At 37.2% G+C, this 19,320-nt stretch overlaps 1 protein-coding gene and 1 long non-coding RNA gene across 2 annotated transcripts; one reads left to right on the top strand and one right to left on the bottom strand.

The window, feature by feature from the left end:
* Positions 1-1,260: 1,260 nt before the first annotated feature.
* On the top strand, positions 1,261-3,270 carry LOC122969617. Its single transcript, XR_006399063.1, has 2 exons — positions 1,261-1,784; positions 1,883-3,270. It is a non-coding gene; the product is annotated as an uncharacterized LOC122969617 (long non-coding RNA).
* On the bottom strand, positions 2,662-18,675 carry cratb (carnitine O-acetyltransferase b). The gene is made up of 15 exons (XM_044335468.1): positions 18,284-18,675; positions 17,489-17,713; positions 16,061-16,179; positions 15,284-15,337; positions 13,468-13,633; positions 11,678-11,852; positions 10,447-10,537; positions 9,768-9,855; positions 9,560-9,660; positions 8,296-8,415; positions 6,783-6,905; positions 5,367-5,502; positions 5,216-5,278; positions 4,961-5,098; positions 2,662-3,541 (listed from the first exon to the last, which is right to left on the bottom strand). Exons 1-15 carry the CDS (start codon positions 18,332-18,334, stop codon positions 3,338-3,340), a joined length of 1,854 nt encoding a protein of 617 aa, XP_044191403.1. The 5' UTR covers positions 18,335-18,675; the 3' UTR covers positions 2,662-3,337.
* Between the last annotated feature and the right edge of the window lie 645 nt (positions 18,676-19,320).

The raw sequence follows: 19,320 nt of genomic DNA, 5'->3' as shown, positions 1-19,320 counted from the left end.
ATGTTATGTGCTGTGTGTGGTTTTGTATTTTGTATTTTGTATGGTGTGTTCTGTGTGTGTATGCGTGTGTTTTGTTTGTTTGTTTGTTTGCTTTGCACTGTTTGTTGTTGTGCTGTTGTATGTTTTTTTTGTTGGGGACTACAGATGCAAACTAGCTTCAAGCTAACTTTGGTGCAGTGCGTCTTCAGTGTTTCAAACTGCACACTGTCCCAGTCAATAAATCAATCAACTCAATCAATCATTGTGTTACTCATGAATGTAATTATGGTGAAAATAAATTATTCCCCTGGAACTCCCTCAAGGACCCCAGGGGGTCCCCGGACCCCACTTTGAAAACCACTAATATAAAGTATTAATAAAAGGAGTAATAACATAGTAGAGTTATGTTTAATAATCTTATTATTGAGATGCTTCTTTTTCTAATCAACAACATCAATTAACATCTTGATCTATCAAAGGTATATTCTGTCAAAAGGCACTTGTGTTCATTAACTAACTTTATCCAATACATACCAGAGATAAGACCAGAGTCTGATTTTTTACCACATGAAAATGATTATATCATAGAAATATGTAATAAAAAAACATGTAAAATTACAACAAAACATGTAAAAACCAAAGATAAAAAAATGTGCTGACTTTTACTGAACTGTTGTACCACATAAATAAGACAGTAGCTAAATTGAATCATAATGAAAACAAAGAGCAATATTAGCTAACTCATAGCTTAGCCTGTCTATGGGATAAACTAGTTCTGCTAAGACCAAGAAAGTGAATCACATCACTCCAGTTCCCAGATCTTTACACTGGCTTCCTGTCTGTCAACAAATTGATTTTAAAATACTGCTGTTGGTTTATAAAGCACTGACTGGTTTTCAAAATACATTCCTGATCTTCTGCTATGTCATTAACTATCCAGACCTCTACGGTCGTCTGGGACACGTCTGCTTTCTTTCCCCAGAGTCAAAACTAAACATGAGGAGGCAGCATTTAATTTTTATTCTTCACATATCTGGAACAAACTCCCAGAAAACTTCAGGTCTGCTGCAACTCTCAGTTCTTTTAAATCACAGCTGAAGACTTTTCTGTTTGCCGCTGCCTATTATTATATCAAATATGAGGCTTTTTATTAATATCTTACACTGCACTGTAACTTTTACTCTAATGTTTTATCTGTCTTATTCTATTTCAGCTTATTTAATCACTTTTAAATTGTATTTAAATGTCTTTTTATATGACCTTGTGTAGCTTTTACATTCTGTCTTGATGCCTTTTATGTTTTATGTAAAGCACTTTGAACTGGCTTGTTGTTGAAATGTGCTATACAAATAAACCTGCCCAGCTAAAATCTAACCTGCCTAACTTGATTGTCCAAACACACTGTAGTGTCTCATTTTATGACTTTTCTTCTGTTTTATTGACAGAGTTTAAGGTTTTAACTTATGTTACACCTTGAAACTTCAAAATCCTTTTTTTCTCAACTTCACTGTTTTTGTAGTTACTGTTGTCTGCTGTCAGATACCTGAATATCCAACAGGTGAGGAAAATGCAACTTGAAAACTTATTAACTTATGTTTCGGTGTGTCTCAACTTCATCAGGTATATGGGCAGTTTGCAGGTGTTTTTCTCATTGTTTTCAAGTATAAATATCTATAAAATCTGTAAAAAACTATTGTATCTGCTAATATTATTTACATGTGGGCAAGTTTTTTAATGAACTACTATGATAAACTATATGAAATTATCTAATAAACATACACGAATAATAAAGCAGTTCTCAGTAAGTCATAAAAAAGTAGTTGACAAAACAATCTCTACTCAAAAGCAACTTACTTGCTTGTTCCTGAGCTTTTCGACCACATCATTTATTTTTCATCAGTAGATTAAGCTGTCATGTTCAATTAATCAGAGCACTTTTAACTTCAACTTCAAACTTGCTCAACTCTTAAGCAAGGGCAAAAATTTCAAGAGGTGCTCAGAATAACCGGAAGTTTGAACAATACGGTTCTAACAACTTGACGGTCAGAAGCTCTTGAGCTCGAGTGGAATCTGTGGAATCAGGAAACGTTGGTGCTTCTGCAGAATATCACTGTATTGCATTATTACATTTCCGAATCAAAGAGTTGTTTAGCTGCAGTATTTTTTTAAACATCCGTCTTGAAGTATAAAACATTTCTATAACAAGTAGAAGAAAAACTTGTCTGCAGCCCTTATTGAACATCTGTCTGTGCTAATTTGAATAAACACAAATTTATTTAGGAATATACACCATATACATTTGACACAGGGTCCTCTATAATACAGTAAACTATTGCATCTAATTGGTGCATATTCCTTAACATATTTGCAATTAATCAAACTGACACACAATGAATATGTGGCCTTTGGGGCTGTTGCTCAGTTTGCCCTGTTGGTCGTCGTGTCCTGACCCTCGTAGCTGCTGCAGAAATCACTGTGAGCATGACGTCTTGTGTTTTGCTGCAGAGCTTAAATAGCTCACTGATTGTTGTAGGGATGCCATAACGTCTGCGCACCAGTTAATACAAAACAAACATAACTCTGAGGAATTTGTCCTCCCCCTCAATCACTGTCAGGCACTCATAGTTATTACACACACACACACACACACACACACACACAGAAAGCATTTAAACAAGTAAATCATGTGATGACAGGCTTTATTAACCAGCCCTGCAAGTTGATAGCGAACACGCCCCACCGAGGGGGCCAAAGCCAAACATCACATTCATCTCAACAACAAAAGCACCTGTCACATCTTCGCACAATCACCAATGACAACCAGCTTCTTGGCTTTTGGTCCTTTTCAAACTCAAACTTGTTAAACCTGCAAAAATCAAATGTTTCCATAAACATTTTGTCAATTAACTCTGGTGGCAGTGCAACATATAAATCAAATATTCTCTCTGTAGATGACACTGGAAGGCTATTCGTCATCTCATGCCTGGTAAAAGAAGTGCAGTCAGTTTAAACACATATGCTCTGGCTTGTTCTGATTAATGCTGGAGTGTCAGATAGGCTTCGACTTTGTTTTGTTTTCATCCAAAAGACAGTGTTAGACGCTTCCACTGTGGCAACTACATGCAACTTGCTTGCTCAGCTTTTGCAATAAAAAGGTAGGAGATGAAGTGCTTCATCCAAAGCATAAAAAAAGCACCATAAGCACCTCAGAGCAACCAAGTTCAGTCATTAATGCTCTTTCAGAATCAACTGCTGTAGTGAAGCGTTACAAGTGGCATACTTGGGAACATATCCATGTCAAAAACAAGCCTCATCAAGACAAAATATTTTTCTCATCGGACAAACTGCAGGAGCAGCGCTACACGGTAGGCTGCAGTAGTTCCTGTAGCTGACACAGGGTGTCCTTCAGGGTGAGGGCTAATGTTTCTGCATGTGTCTCCTCGCAGCAGTTGAAGGCAGTTATGGAAAAGTGGACGTGGTCTGCCTGAGGGTTGTAACATATGGCATAACCGTCAGGAACGAGGGGCCCGAAACACATCACACTGTCTGTGTTTGCAGGCACCTAAAGGGGGGCGAGAGAGAGGAAAACATGAATGAAGTATTTTCATAATCAATTAATCGTTTTGGTCATTTCTCATCATTTGTCATACATGATATTAAACTGATCTGGTCAAAGAAAACACAACATTTGAAGACAATACCTATGTGCTCTAAATTATAGAGAATGTGCTCTAATTATGAGAAAATGTTAATGATTAAAATGTCTGTTTTTGGCTAATCCAGCAATAAATATGTGACATATCAAAATATTTCACCAAATTCATTTAAAAAAAATGTATATATTGAATATTAAAAATCCAATCGAGATTAAAGGGATAGGTATCATGGTATAAATCTTTATAGTCTGATGGTACATATTTTTATCCAAAAATTAAAAAAGCTTTGGCACTCTGAAAGATGTCTCAGAAATCTTTTCATTAAATTACATGGCTGAACACAAAGACAGACATTTCGGCGCAGACGCCTTCGTGGACACCTAACAAGTACCAGTTGCTTTGAAAATTTAATCTCCGACCCCAAAATTGGGTGAAACAATGTAGTAACTTCCAGGGAATCTCCAGAAAATGATTAATGACTTTCAGTACTGCAATTTGTCTGCCCAATAAAAAAAAAACAAATGAGGATGACTCCTTTGCAAAATGATTTTGCTCTTCACGCTGTTCGTATCACCTCACCTTAACTATAAACAGCTGCTGTCATTACAAAACAATTCAAATCTATTAACAAAAGCATGTTGAATTGAGTTTAATGGGGCAAAACCTTTTAAATTAGACTACACTGTATTGCAAGCAAAATCTATTTGGGTGTTCTTGATATTAAAAGACCCTTTGGTAACTCCTCTTCTAATTAATCTACAACACAAGATTAATACCATGTTAATGTTGACTTGTAGTGTGTTTATTCATGTAAATTATATGTTGAACAGTTTAGACTGAATAAAGTGTGAAAAGGTGAAGTAAAGGAAAAGTGTTTTGATCAGCAGCATGATGTTGGAATCAAGAGGTCACAGTATATTCAGCAAGTAGCTACGCTGTAAAAGGCCGATAACACAAAATGTGACTGATAAAACCGGGGAAATTACAACAGGCCATAAAAACCACATGAGCTCCGGTAATCGAGAACAAAACTAAAGCCAAATCAGCTGGTAGGTTTACAGCTGAACTTGGGGAAGCAAATTAAACTCCAGATCTACGTGTCCTTCTTTGGAAATTCCCAAAATGCATAATGATGGCAGTAAATGTGCGATCTTAAGAGACCATCACATGCTCCAGAACAACCTGAAAACTGCTGATAGAGAACTCTCTCTCAATTATTCACAGTATCATCTAAAATAACAAAAACAACAAAATTCCAACTTCCTGATGGGTTACATGACTTTAAATACTTCCTGTCAAAGAAATCTCTCAACACACAAACACACCTGCCCAGTTCGTAGTTTCCAGTGTGTCGCCAGCCCGTAAGCTGTATCCATGAAGACTTTGGGAATGCTCAGTCCCTCCTCAATGGCTTGCAGCTTCAGCCCCAGCAGGTGGCAGTCAATGCCGTGTCCTTTGAGCGCCTGAACGGATCAGAGGACGGGCGACAGCGGACATGAAATAATAAAAGATAAGAGTTTATCTGTTAATAACAGATAAATGACAAATACTGTTGAAGGTTTAGTTTTCTTGGTATTTACCTGATTAGTCAGAGCTGTGTAGGCGTCAACAGCTTCTCTTAACAGTTGCAGCTTTGCTTCACGCTGCAACACATTAATAATACGCACGATTATTACAAGACATACCAAATTTCCTCCCTATTGAAGCACCTGAAACCGAACGAGCTCTCACCGAAACAGTTGGATCATCAAAGGCACGTATGAAGTTGAGCGTTTGATTTGTGGGCGAGCGGATGTACTCTGTTCTTCCTCCTCGAAACATCCTCAGAGTGGCGATGTCACAGGAGGGACAGACCTCATTGTGAACTCTACAAACAAAAATTAAATTTAAAAAAAAAAAAAACATTGTGTGAAATCTTAAAGCTCAAAACTGCAGATTTCAATTTTCAATCACAATCACAAATCAGTCCTCTGCTTTTAAGACAAACAACAAGGAAACAAATGATCCAAATACAGAATATTTTTTTTGCTGCAGGGTAGCAGACTCACCCCAGTGTTCAAAAACTTTCTGTCCAGCTGTGACAGGAAACTACATGATCATCCTCTTTCTCTGCTATTTGTTGAAAGTCATTCTTGGAATCGTAGGAAATCACTAACTTATGTGGAACTGGGCAAATTACAGGAGACATAACTCCCTGGAATGCTCCGAACAGCAAAACATTGTACATGAAATACAACGTTTTTTGGTTTATTTTGTCATTTCAGACATTTAGTGACTTTTAAATCACATCTAACAGCTTCGTTCAAACATGACACAAGATTTTCAGGAGAGAGAAAATGCTTGTGTAATATTTGGCAGCTGAGTAGAGAGAGTGAGTGTGTTGAAATGTTATGATAGCCAGGAATGAGACTTTTTTTTTGTCCTTTCATAATCTGCATCAGTGATGGATTGTAAACTTACGTAACTACATATGTAACTTGCACAATCATTGAATGACAGGAAGTTAAGTTGCCAATCTCCTACTGATCTGATATGAGAAAATTGATTTCCTAAACACCTTAAAATTGACTCATTCACAGTGTTTCCTTTGGTTTTGTGCATAAAAAGATGAAGACTGAGATATTAAATTTAAAACGGACGTGTTAGAAGGTGAAACAAGACGCACATTTCTCTCTCTCCATGTTTTACCTCGTAAAAAGACTTGTGTTGTGTTCATAGTGATACGGAAACGTGACTGGGTCCAACCCAGTAAGACTGCTGTTGAGACTTTTATGTAGAAGTGACCAGGGGTGTTTGAGACCGACATGTTATATTGCCATCAGTTTAACAGAAAGGGGAGCATATCTGAGAGGAGCTTTACTGGAACATGAGCAGAGAAGGATCAGTGCTGTCACTTGTTTTTATTATTAGCTAACGTTAGCCACCATAAGCTGCTGGTCATAGTAAGGTGAGGTCGAATTAAGGCTGTAGCAGTAAAACCCCCCCCGAGTGTGCTGAATAGAGCAAGAGTATCTTTAATTGCTGATAAATTCAAGAGTATGTTATGTCTTCTTTGAATAGTTACATTATTGCGTCAATGCAAATACTAAACAGCAGGATTTTGTCACTTGAATCTGCCGAAACCAGTGACAACATCGCTTTTCTTACCTGTAGTAGGCCAGCTGCAGGGCGACTTGGATGAAGGAGTTTGGACTCAGCTTGTGCTGCTTGGGAAGCTCTTTGCCAAACCTCTTGAAGTTGAACACATTCACATCGAGGTCGTTGATCAGTCTGCAGAAAAACAAAAAAAAAAAACATTTTTCTGATAAATTATTCTAATCTCAAGATTCACTCGCTAGCTTTTTGGGAGCTTTTAGTCAAATCTTATATTCTTCTTCAGCGAATAAACAATCAAGGTTTAAAGTTAAAGTAGCCAAAGTTCGGCCTCAGCAGCTACATATGTAAAGCTAAAAGGCAATTAAACTGGAGACACAATTTACAATACTTTACGATAAATTTCAGTTAATCTGTTGATTATTTTTCTCAATTAGTTGTTTAATTATTTAGTCTGTAAAATGTCAGATAATAGAAAAAAATCCCTATTTTTTCGCTGCACTGGGTGACATGTTCCTTCATCATGAAGAGTTTTCGGCACAGTTGTTTAGAAATGGCTCCGAAATCTAATAACAACGATCACGTTTTCAGTCTCTGGAGAGTATTTCTGTGTAAAGCAGACGCCACTGCGCATGTGCAGAGCTTTTCTAACTAGTTGTGCTACATATCACAACCTCTTTGTATTGAAGTCCTTTGACAAATTAACAATGCAGTACAAAGTCAAGAGCTGGCGAACAACGGAGGTGAACAGCACAGAGGAATACAAAATATCAGGTTTTGGATACACACACAATAAACTTCCTCAGGTGTCATCAAGTATAAAACTTCAGTCACATGATTAGAGGTGGTCATATATGGGAGATCGTAACCTCTGCCTCAGAGGGATGGTCTTTGGCGTCGGGGGAAACCTAAGTTACAGGCAAAAGCTCCAGAAAAAGCTGATAAATGCAGCTTCAGTTTATAATCATTTCTAACAGGTGTGTTCCTGAGGTCGAGAACGAACCTTCATGCTCATAATTTGTATTATCTATACTGTTACATGGTAATTATGGCAATGTGAAAAATACTTTTCATACTGCAATATAGAGATTTTCCAATTACACTGCAGGTAATTATGTAAGTGGGTTTTGTGAGGCCATTGTTTACATATCTCCTCTTCAAATTTAACAGTTAGTAAAAGCTTTATTCCCCATTTAGATCTTGGCAGCTGAATTTTGGAGCGCTCTAAAATTATACCACAGTGTATGAGGTCTTGTGGTCGGGAAGGCACTGGACTGAAAGGTCTAGATCACAATAATGACCTCTGAGGGATTCGAAAAGGCAGCTAAGCCAATGAGAGCTTTCCGTTTGGCCAAGGTTACATTAACACAGAGAGGAAGATAAATTTGTTTACACTCCTGCGTTTCATTTCAGCTTTGTTGAAATTTGAATCAAAAGCAAACATCTGGCTTACACTGCAGAGCGAGTACATTATTCTCTTATCATGACATGAGTATTCTGCAGAGACTTTCACACTTAAAAACACTCCACCCTGTTTGTGAGAACATGTGAGGAAACTGATACTTACATATCGAGGTTCTGCTTGGCGTGTTCTATGTCTCTCTTGATTTCTCGGTCGATGTGAAAGTAAAGCTTCTTGGGCATCGGCAGAGGGACCAGCGGCGCTCTCTTTGGGTCTGGATTGTTACTGCAGTGAAGAAAACACAAATTAATGTCATTGTTTCATAATGTGTGTGTGTGTGTGTGTGTGTGAGTGTTGGACACTCATGAAATCCACAAAAAATCTACGCATGGCAAGTTATTTTTCTGTCTCAAAATAATGATCAACCGTTTGTGATGAGATATTTTGGTAACAAGAATGAATGAAAATTATGTGAGAACATCTTTTTTTTTGTTTTTGTGCTAATTTTAGCATCTTCTTGGCTACTTTTTGCTGCCATCCTCACACTGAAAGTAGTGTTGACATTTGTCCTGGACAGATTGGAATGGAAAATAAATCTGCATCTCATTGACCACAGAGCATAATGCTAAAAAAAAAAAGTTTACATTGTCTAGTGGATTTTGGGAGTATCGACTGGACCTATAGGGTACAATACTTCACACCCAGGCAAACAAGATTTATATGCACGTCTATAAATAATGATGTTCTGGTAACAATCAAGGCTTAAAGTTTAAGTAGCCAAAGTTCGGCCTCAGCAGCTACATATGTAAAGCTAAAAGACAATTAAACTGGAGACACAATTTATGATACTTTAGAGATAAATTTCATTATCAATTAATCTGCTGATTATTTTAGAAAAAAATCCCTAATTTTTCTTATGTTGTTAAATGAACAACATGGGTTGAAAGTTCACAAAGGAGTGTGTTTTGAGTTAGACTGTACGGCAGCCAACAAGGAAAAAATGATCTGCCAGACAAAATTCTACTGACATTTGGTGTTTGGTGGGCGGTAAATTCAGAGCCAATACAGAAAACGTCTTAAACACAAAAATATTAAAAGATGAGGCTGCTGATTTCTGCTGAGAGCCACACCAACAATGAACTCATCCTACTTACAAGTATTGTGTGGGTGTGAATGAGAGGCCAAAATGTAGAGGAAAATATCCGTATTAACGTGGACAAGGCCTGTCAAATTTGCAGAAGGCAAGAACTGGCGGAGCACTGTAAACAAATTTTTTTGGACATAAACAGACGTCTACAGAATACGATATATCAGGCTTTGGATACATAATACTTGTAAGTAGATGAATTAATTGTTGGTTTGGTTTGCTGGTTATCCTTAAAAAACCTCAATACATCAGGATATGACTGGTATTAACACTTTATCTCACCAGTACTCCAGGATATGATCCAGCAGTGTTGCTATGGGTGGACCCTCAGCTGTTGCCGGTTCATACAGAAGACCCCATGAGCCGTCCTCACCCACCACAAACTGTTCAAACAAACACAGTCAGGAGGAGTTAATCTAATCTGTATCAGTGATTGTTAGGTAAACTATTTTTTTCTTTCTTGTCATACATGAATCATCCTGCAGCTCACCTGCAGTGTTTTATCAAACCAGCGGTTGCCGCTGTTGGAAAACGTCCCGCCTCCATGCAGAATCTGGGCTGCCTTACGGCTGGCATACCTGTCAATCAAAGACGGAACAAACATATTAACATTAAACATATATAAAGTTCTGATGAAACGGCATTTTGAAAGTATCTAACTTATTAGATTATGACATAACGTTGGGAGGAAAGTGGGCGTGTCATAATGAAGCTTAGCTCTGATTGATTGATAGGTGTGTGTCATGATATTATTGGTTGAAATTGGTTGGTTCAAGCCTATGAAAGCACACGTCATATTTTGTTTTACAGGAAGAAAACATGATTGGATTTTGATATAAGAATACAAAGGAATTGATTTGTTTTTGTATTTTTTTTGGCACATATTGTTAAATAAGGCAGTTTTCATTTCATCTCAACTTTAAGAAGAAAATTAAGGGATTTGAAAAGTGATATTTAACATCTCAGACATACAGATTTAATACGAGTGTCACATTTTTTTAGACACAAAGCTGCAAACAAAGTATTGTCACTACAGGAAGTGACACTTATTGCTTAAGACTAAATGTCAACAGACAGGACAATGATATCTGAGCACACACAGAGGATTACACAACATACAGCGCAAACACAGAAATACCTGAGTGTGGATTATGTGTGTGTGTGCTTACTTCTCATCTGATATCCTCATGACTGGAGAATCCAGACACAAGGAGAAAAGTCCCTTCTCTATCACCCGCACTGATTCCCTGTTTAGTTTATCTGAGTCACACAGAGAGCGAGGAAGGAGACACAGACAAAAAAAAAAGAAAAAGAGAAACAAACACTCAGCAAAAAAGGTTTGTTTAAAATAAACCTTACATTTTTCAATATGAAACTGCAAGTCTGATATCAAATTATTATTGTGATGCCACACAAACACAAATTTATCAAAACATATTATGGACATTTGTTGTGGTTTGGTCAAATGAAACATGTCTATTATTATAGTTATCTACATATTTTTCCTTGCTGATTTTGCACATTTCAGCTCATTAACTACAAGTCAAACACACTTTGCATCATTGATTTCCTCGCTTCTGTACTAGCCAGCGAACCAATGTGCAGGCACTTGATTGGGATAAGTAATCAGTCCATTACAGTGATCAATTAGTCAGCTTTATTTATGTTTTTTTTAAAGTCTGTGCAGGGTAATGGAGAGAAGAGCTGGGATGAGAAACACAGCTCCTTTGTGGTGTGTTCAAGGAAGCTCTGACATCTGAGTTTCAGGAGTCAGCTTCATTCACAAGCTGCATTGTCGAACCCCGAGATGAACAGTGACCTAACTCTAACAGGGTGAAATTTATATAATGTGTAAAGAATTTGAAGCTCCTACAGGTTTATCACAAAAAATCTGATGAAGCTGCTTTCTGTTTTTATTAAATAAAATGTTTTTAATTTGGGGTAATTCAACCTTGTTAAATTTTAATCTTTTTTGTTTTTGTTTTTGACTTTGTTGGTTATCAAACTTTTTACTCATTATTATTTAATTTCATTTTAGTTTTTGCTTTTTTTTGTTTAGTCTTGGATGACTTTTCCCAAAGCAGGTTCCTCTACAAGTTGATTTTGATAACGTAGTGAGATGAAAATGAAAAATGGAATATTAAAAAAAACTTGTGGTATGCTTTAGAAAATGATTATTAGCACTTTTGGGTGTACAGAAATTGCAATTAATGGGTTAAAACACATAATTCCACCAGTATAACCTTAAGAATGAACACAAATCAGACATATTTTTACATCTACAAAAAGTTTCCTTATCCTGATTTATTTTCTTTCCCGCCTTATTTCTTATTATATCCTTTATTCCTCTAATTTTCACTCTTCCTTCAACAGGTTTGTATGTGTAGTCCTATGATCTACCTTTCAGCAGGCGGTTATAAGCTTGTCCCCAGGTGTGGCGGTGCTCGCTGGTGAGGATGCCCATGGGCTCTTTGTCGGTCTTCCAGGACTGAGACCTGATCCTCAGCAGCTGCGAGTGGATCTGACTCTCGGTCATTCGAGAGCCGTCGCTGTTGTAAACCTCCAGCTGGAAGAACTGTGAGCAAGAGACAAGACAGTGTGAGGAGAAAGATCTGTCCTTTATCAGCAGATGATTTGCTAAAGTGTAAAAAGTGTTAAGACATATGAAGCTTTTTATGTCGGCTGAGCAACAACAGGTGTCAACACTTTCATCCTGACCTCAACAGAACTCTACACAACCTTGCATTTTGTGCTTATGTAATTTAAAATGTAATAAAAGATGCAGAGGGTGTGTTGTGTTAGTTGTGAGCATATTTGCGGTGATTTATTTGGCCTCTGGAGTATTTCTCTTTCACAATCACCACCATGCATGCCAACATGTGCAGCACTGCTGCTGTTAACACAAACAAAACAAATTTGATCTCATGAGACGTCACACTTGATATTTTCATAACAAATGAATCGTTTCAGTCTGTCTTTAAGCAAAAGTGCCAAAAGTTCACAGGTTCTGACTTTTAAAATGTGAATATTTGCTGGTTTTCTTAGGGTCACTAATATTAAAGTGAATATATTTGGATTTAAGGCTCTTTGCTGGACAAAAAAAGCAATATGAAGGTAGGAGAATGAGCTTTGAGAAACTGTGATTGTGGCATTTTTCACCATTTTCTGATATTTTTTAGGCCAAAAGATAAATCGATTATTTCAGGAAATAGCTGAGTTAAGCCTTTATTTTTCAATTGCCAAAGAACAATAGATGGGCCTATAATATAACCCATTTGTAGACCATCATGTTTGCAAAAAGAGCAAAAACCAGTATCATTAAAACCCCATGTAGTTTGAAATGTCCAGTTTAACCCTGTGATTCATTCATAACTACTGCACGCTGCATGACATTTATGTTAAAGTTGCTTTATGTTCAATCAGATCAGGAGATGTGATATCATTTAAATGCGGGGATAACGTTGCATATTTTTCTTTTTGTCTCTCCTGGAAGACATTCATAGTGTTGCACTCAGTTGTTCATGTCAAAAGTGAAATAAATAGCTGTGTCATGACTGAGACCTCCACACAGCTGACCTTTCACTGCGTGAAGTGGGTGGAGAGGTTTTTTTGAAACTATTGGACCATCTGACAGGCACGTCTGATGGAGTATACCTGCCCCTTTAGTTTGATTTATATTGACTCATGAGATCAGTGCAAACATGTACCAAATAGAAACACCAAATAATTTCCTGGCATTTTTCAAGTGAAACAAACTGAAAATTCAAAGTTCAAAGTAAGAACCTCAACTGAAATGACTCCTGGCTCACATTCAGCCATTTCTCATGTTTTGATCCGATATGAAGACGCCAGCTTTAGGCTTATCTGAAATTAAAAGCACTGAGATTAAATTTATTTTGATTATTTTGATTCCTTTGTCTGCCAAAATCTTTAAATAAGCTTCTTGTACGTCCACGTAACTCCTGCTTACAAGACTTGGTGCGCTTGTAATTGGTTTAGATCTTAATAAAGCTAACAAAAACAAAACTGTAGTTGTGACTGCACAAGATTCCTATCATTACAATGAGGTTATTTTATGCCATCTGACATGCCTGCCATGTCGTATAACTTGTAATCCCAAAAAATAACAATGACAGAGGTAAACAAGAGAGAAAAATAGATTATTATAGTATCATCTGATCACATCCCACCTGGTAGTTCCTGACAACTGTGATGTGTGTTGGCGAATGCCGGGAGCTGCCGTGGTGAGCGATGTAGTCGTGTTTGGGACCCGGGATCCTGCAGGAGGAGAAGAGGAGCGGGTAGAGCTCCATGCACAGAGGCTTCCCTCGCATGTACTCCACTGGCAGCTTGCCACTAACAGAGACAAGAGAGAGATGGAGATTTTTTTCATTTGAATCAAAGGAAGCACCTGGTAGGAGAGGAAGGCAGTGGTGGAAGAAGTATTCAGATCCTTTACTTCAGTAAAAGTGTCTATACAGCAACGTAAAAAAAACTCCATTATAAGTACAAGTCCTGCATGAAAAATCCTACATAAGTAAAAGTACATAAGTTTTGGCAGCAAAATGTACTTTAAAGTATTGCAGTAAAAGTAGTGGTTTGGTCCCTCTGACTGATATATTATTATATATGACATCATTAGATTATTAATACTGACGCATCAGTGTGTGAGCAGCATGTTACTGTTGTAGCTGCTGGAGGTGGAGCTAGTTTCTACTTTATATACAGTTAGGTAGTTTAGTCCAGTGGTTCCCAACCTAAGGGTCGGGCCCCTTCAAAAATCTGAGGGGTCATGAGATGATTAATGGGAGAGGAAAGAAGAAAAAACAAAGTTCTGATACACAAATCTGTTTTCAGTTTTTGGACTTTTTCTCTAATCTTTGTTTTTTGGTGAAATATTGGATCATTTGAACATTTATTCAATTGAAACCATGTGAGAAGTTTAGAGGGAAAAATCACTATTTGGTGGAGTTGTTAACAACAAATGTGACCCCGACTACACACTGCTTTTCGTAAGGCGTCGAAAAATGTTGTAAACCACTGGTTTCATCTTTAACAATGTGTTTTATTTTAAAAGCTTGATTTATTATCCATTGTGTCAAATCTTCATCTGAAAAGTAACTAAAGCTGTCAAATAAATGTAGTGGAGAAGAAAGTACAATATTACCATCTGAAAAGTAGTGGAGTGGAAGTATAAAGTAGCATCAAATCGAAATACTCAAGTAAAGTACAAGTACCTCAAGATTGTACTTAAGTATAGTACTTGAGTAAATGTACTTAGTTACTTTCCACCACTGGAGGAGATATTTCTCCTTTATGCTCATTTTGTTAATCTGAAATAAAGTAAAGATTACAATGTTTTTTGGAATACAGGCTTTGGCCTTAAAAAGTGGAGAAATGGACAAAAAAGAACTGCAGAAAGAGGCCAAAACACTTTAGTTTTGGCTTTATAACACATTATTAGATAATATTTCCATTATAAATGTGGTAAACTGCATCAAACTGCTGCTCTGAACAGACTGAAACAAAGACTGAGGATCTGTTTACAACTAGTATTTCAGCTGCGTTTAGGGTGAAGAGTGTTCAGGATGGAAACGGCAGCAGAGACGTTTAAGTAATGTTGTTATTGGTGTTGAACAGATACTGTTACAGGCAGAGCGGGTAAGTAAATTTAGACACAAATAAATTTCATACAGTAAAGAAATACGGGGCGATGCCAGCCGGGCGAAAGGTTGCAGCACAAAAATAGCCGCCAGTGAAAGAGACTGTAATGCAGCAGATTAAAGAGTCGTCAGGGGATTACTGCAGATTGACTACAGAGCTTGTACGATCAGTATAAAGCTAATAACTGACTTTATTGATTGTGGCGAATAACTCTCTGTAGTATGAAATATTAAAACTTCTCATCACATTTAACCTTTAAGACATGAAAAGGATTTACTGCTAATTTCATGTCTGTTGTCATTTTTTATTTGGCTCCAGTTCAGTCACACATGGAAGACTTACGTGTTGATTTTGGCCTTGAAATCGAGCACCGCTGCTATCAGTCTGGATGCAAACCTGGAGGGAAACAAACATGTTTTGGTTAAGTTTTTTTTTTTTTATTATGTAACACAGTCAGTCTGTTAGAAACACGCACAGTGAAAAATTCATCTGTAGAACAGACACAATTCATATTGAGTCAAATCTGATGGAGGTATCAAATAAATTCAAATTCAAAGTATGCTTTAAAGATTACTAATGCACAACAGAACATGTATAAACAGCATTTTTCATGGTTGTTAACTTCTCAATAAATGGAGCGTGGTTTTACAGCACTCTGAAAATATTACTTCATCCTTTAAGTAAGCACATTGAAATAGATTTTTCTAAAGTTGGGTTTGCAATAGAGTTGCAACGATTAGTCAGTTGATCGATTAGTCTATCAACAAAAAACTTTTGATAATCGAATTATCTTTTTAGTTATTTTGTAAGCAAAAATGCCAAATATTCAGTGGATGCAGCTTCTTTCTTTGGATTATGGACTTTTGATCAGACTAAACAAGACATTTGAAGACGTCAACATGGTCTCTGAGACATTTAAACAGGCATTTTTCACTATTTTCTAACATTTTATAGACAAAACAATTAATCAAGAAAATAATCAGCAGATTGATCAATAATGAAAATGATCGTTAGTTGCAGCCCATGTTAACAATGTACTGTGTGAGGGGATAGTGTTTGCTCTGCTGTGTCAGTGTTTGTGTGTATTAGTCTATATTAGTACAGTATGTGTTCACTCACACTAACTGGCTCCTCCAGTCATTATAATCTCTCCTGGGAAGAGAGATGGCCGGGTTCGAGTGCACGGGCAGCGGCTGTCTGCTCTCCAGGTACGCCAACTGCACCCACCAGTCTGAGATCTACAGGGGAGACACCACAGACACACACACACACACACACACATGCAAAGGACATATAATTACTTGAGCAGCAGAAAATAAATGTTCAGGCAAAAGGTTGTAAACTTCGTGGTTGGGACGTAACTACAGTGATGATGTAAAGAGCTCAGAAAGATGATGGTGGATTCATGAAAATTTACACATTTATTTTCTCACCAAGGAGGTTATGTCTATGGTCCTGTTCAAAATTCAAATACTAGTTAACAGATTTTAATTAAATTTGATGGAATATTCAGCCATGAGACAAGCAACAAGTTGTGTTCTGTTGCACGTCAACATCGGGCTTCTTAAAAAAAAAAAAATCACTAGTTTTTCATAGACTTACCTGAATTATAAAATGTGACACATATCCCACAGTTACAGTGGTGTGACCTTATTAAAATAATACACTATTTTAAAATAATAAATTATTTTAATAAGGTGTTGTGGAAAAATATGTCTGCAACTAAAGATAACTTTCATTATTTGTCAGTCCAAACCCCTAAAATATTCAATTTCCTGTCATAGAAGACAAAGACAACCAGGAAATTCATTGCATTTTTACTAAAAAAAAGAAATCTATGAATACTGATATACTAATCAATTAACTGACTAACCTTTTCAGCTCTAAACTGAAGAGATTGTCCAGCCTTGGCTGCGTTTTCTGAATGTTTTCAAGTTAACATGTAGAGGTGCAACAATTAGTCGATTGACAGAAGATAAATCGGCAACTATTTGATAATCAAATAAGTGTTTTAGTCACTTTTTAAGCAGAAATGACAAACATTTGCTTGTTCTAGATTCTAAATTGGGAGGATTTTATGTCTGTCTTTGTCATATATGCAATACAATACAATAAACTAATATCTTTGGGTTTTGGACTGTTGGTCGGGCAAACATTTGAGGACGTCACCTTGGGTGGTTGGGAATTATAATGAAAATTCTACACTGTTTTCTGATATTTTATAGACAAAATCAAGAAAATAATCAGCACATTAATTGATGATAAAAATAATAATTTATGGCAGCCCTATTGACGTGTTTTTTGTTGGGATAAACTTTTGAAGGCTTGATGCTTTTCAATACTTAATCACTAAAATAACCCGAAAAACACATTTAAAAACTCAAATATTTAGTGTCAGAGTTCACTTTTCTACAAGAGGTCAAGTGCAGGTGGTGTTTTACCACCCATGAATGCTCCAAACACATTCCAGCATCTCTCTCCACGCTTTAAAAAACACACCCACATCCATCTGTCACATTTCCCACAAATGACACAACAGATACAGACCCAGTTCTTGGTGTGTCTCGCTCTCTTCTCCAGCCCCTCCTGCAGATGCGTGCCGAGACCGCCCGGCCTGCCGAAATCCTGCACCATCCTGCGGGTGTGCCTGAGCTCCTCGGGGGGCAGCAGGGGCTCCAGGGCCCTCAGGTAGCCCTGCAGGGTCTCAGCCAGAGGGGGCACCGGCTGGAAGGGCACAGAGGAGAAGAAACACAGCTCCTGCCTCAACGACACCTAGAAGGAGAGAGATTTAAGTGAAATCTATTTGTTTATCGCACTATTTATTGGTAAAATTCAACTTTTTAAAGTGTAATCATAGTGTTGGTACAGTAGAGCAGCGGTTGTCAAACTTTTTCACACCAAGGACCCCTAAACTAACACAAATTAGATCACGGATCCCCATTTGATAAGATTTTGTCCCAGGATCCCCAAAAATAGTCATATTTTCTGTCATTGTGTTACTAAAATAAATGATTCCTCTTTTTGCTGAGGACTCCCTGGAGCCCCCTTAAAGACCCCTGGGGGCCCTCAGACCCGACTTTGAGAACCACTGCAATAGAGTAAACTGTTTGTCAGCACCATGCAGTGACTTCCAGGAGAGTTTGATTAAATGCCAATAAAAAAAGGAGGGCAGGACTAGGGCGTATCAGGAATAGGAAGTGTGAAAGATATGATTGTGGAAACACGATCAGCTGCTTCTTCCTCGTTTGTTATAATAACTACACTCTATGTGAGGATCCGGGCCAATATGTCAGCAGCAGTGTTGCTCCTCCAGTAAAAACACAAACACAAAACAAGACTCACCCGAGACAGCCAAGCTCTGTAGGCCCGTGGTTGAATTTTCCTCAAAATCATATTTCCTCAAATCAGAAATCCACCCTCTGTTGCATCTGAGTCAGTTCAGTTTTTTTTTTTTTAAAGCAACTTTGCTTTTGTACTCTGACAACTTCTGCACAGGCTCCACAGGGTCAGATCGTCAGACTGAAGTCCAGCCCTGCTTCTTCTGCACGGTGGATGTAGGTCCGAGTTTGAAAACATCCGCGCAAAAAAAGACTCCCTCTCGGTGTTTTTAATCCTTCACACTGCGATCATGCAAAGATTCACGTACAGAGCTGGACTGAAGCTACAAGCCTGCACACGTGTTGACGTAAACGTGTTTCCGTAAACAGCTGCGTGACCTGCGTGCAACACCGCATCTGACCACAGAGTAGCGCTGTTACACTTCCTTCTTCTTCTTCTTCTTCTTCTTCTTCTTCTTCTTCTTCTTCTTCTTCTTCTTCTTCTTCTTCTTCCTGGTATGGCTTCAAATCTCTCGTACTGTATATTTGTATTCTATTACATATATTATTTATTATAAATTTATAAAGTTGTATAAATGATTTTTTTTCCAAGTTTCAAATTTTAAAAACACAATAAAAACAGTGATTAAAAAACTACAAACACTACTTTATTTGTTTTACCTCATGGAAACTGATATCAGCAAATTTTAGTTACCTAATGAAACTGTACTCAGTAAAAATGATTTTAAAAAAATAATTAAAAGAATATTTATTTTTGTTGAATGTTTATTTCCGGTTTCAACACAAATATTTTGTCCAGTGTTATTTTACATAATTATATATTATATATTATAAATTATATAGATATTGAACAATGGCCATTTCATCGTCCTCCTAGTTTCTTCTTTTCTTCTTATAATTTCTTTGTTTTCTCCTAAATGTTTCTCTTTATTTGACTTTGCATATTGAGAAAGCACACAAAATATAAATACCTTTAAAGTTTGTGTTTATTTCATCATGGTTTTCTTAAAAAGTATTTTCTCGTGCGCTGTATTCATGTAT

This window comes from Thunnus albacares, chromosome 19 (assembly GCF_914725855.1).
Source record: "Thunnus albacares chromosome 19, fThuAlb1.1, whole genome shotgun sequence".
Classification (NCBI taxonomy): Eukaryota; Metazoa; Chordata; class Actinopteri; order Scombriformes; family Scombridae; genus Thunnus; species Thunnus albacares.
The sequence above is the reverse complement of the archived record's forward strand: the minus strand, read 5'-3'. Positions and strand labels throughout refer to the sequence as shown.

Excerpts from the sequence above, each read along its gene's own strand:
- cratb (XM_044335468.1), bottom strand. The coding sequence starts at position 18,334 with ATGATTTTGAGGAAAATTCAACCACGGGCCTACAGAGCTTGGCTGTCT. Across the intron at positions 16,180-17,488 it reads CGAGACACACCAAGAACTGG|ATCTCAGACTGGTGGGTGCA; the intron begins GTCTGTATCTGT and ends TCTCCCCTGTAG. Across the intron at positions 9,856-10,446 it reads ATGAGGATATCAGATGAGAA|GTATGCCAGCCGTAAGGCAG; the intron begins GTAAGCACACAC and ends TTTGATTGACAG.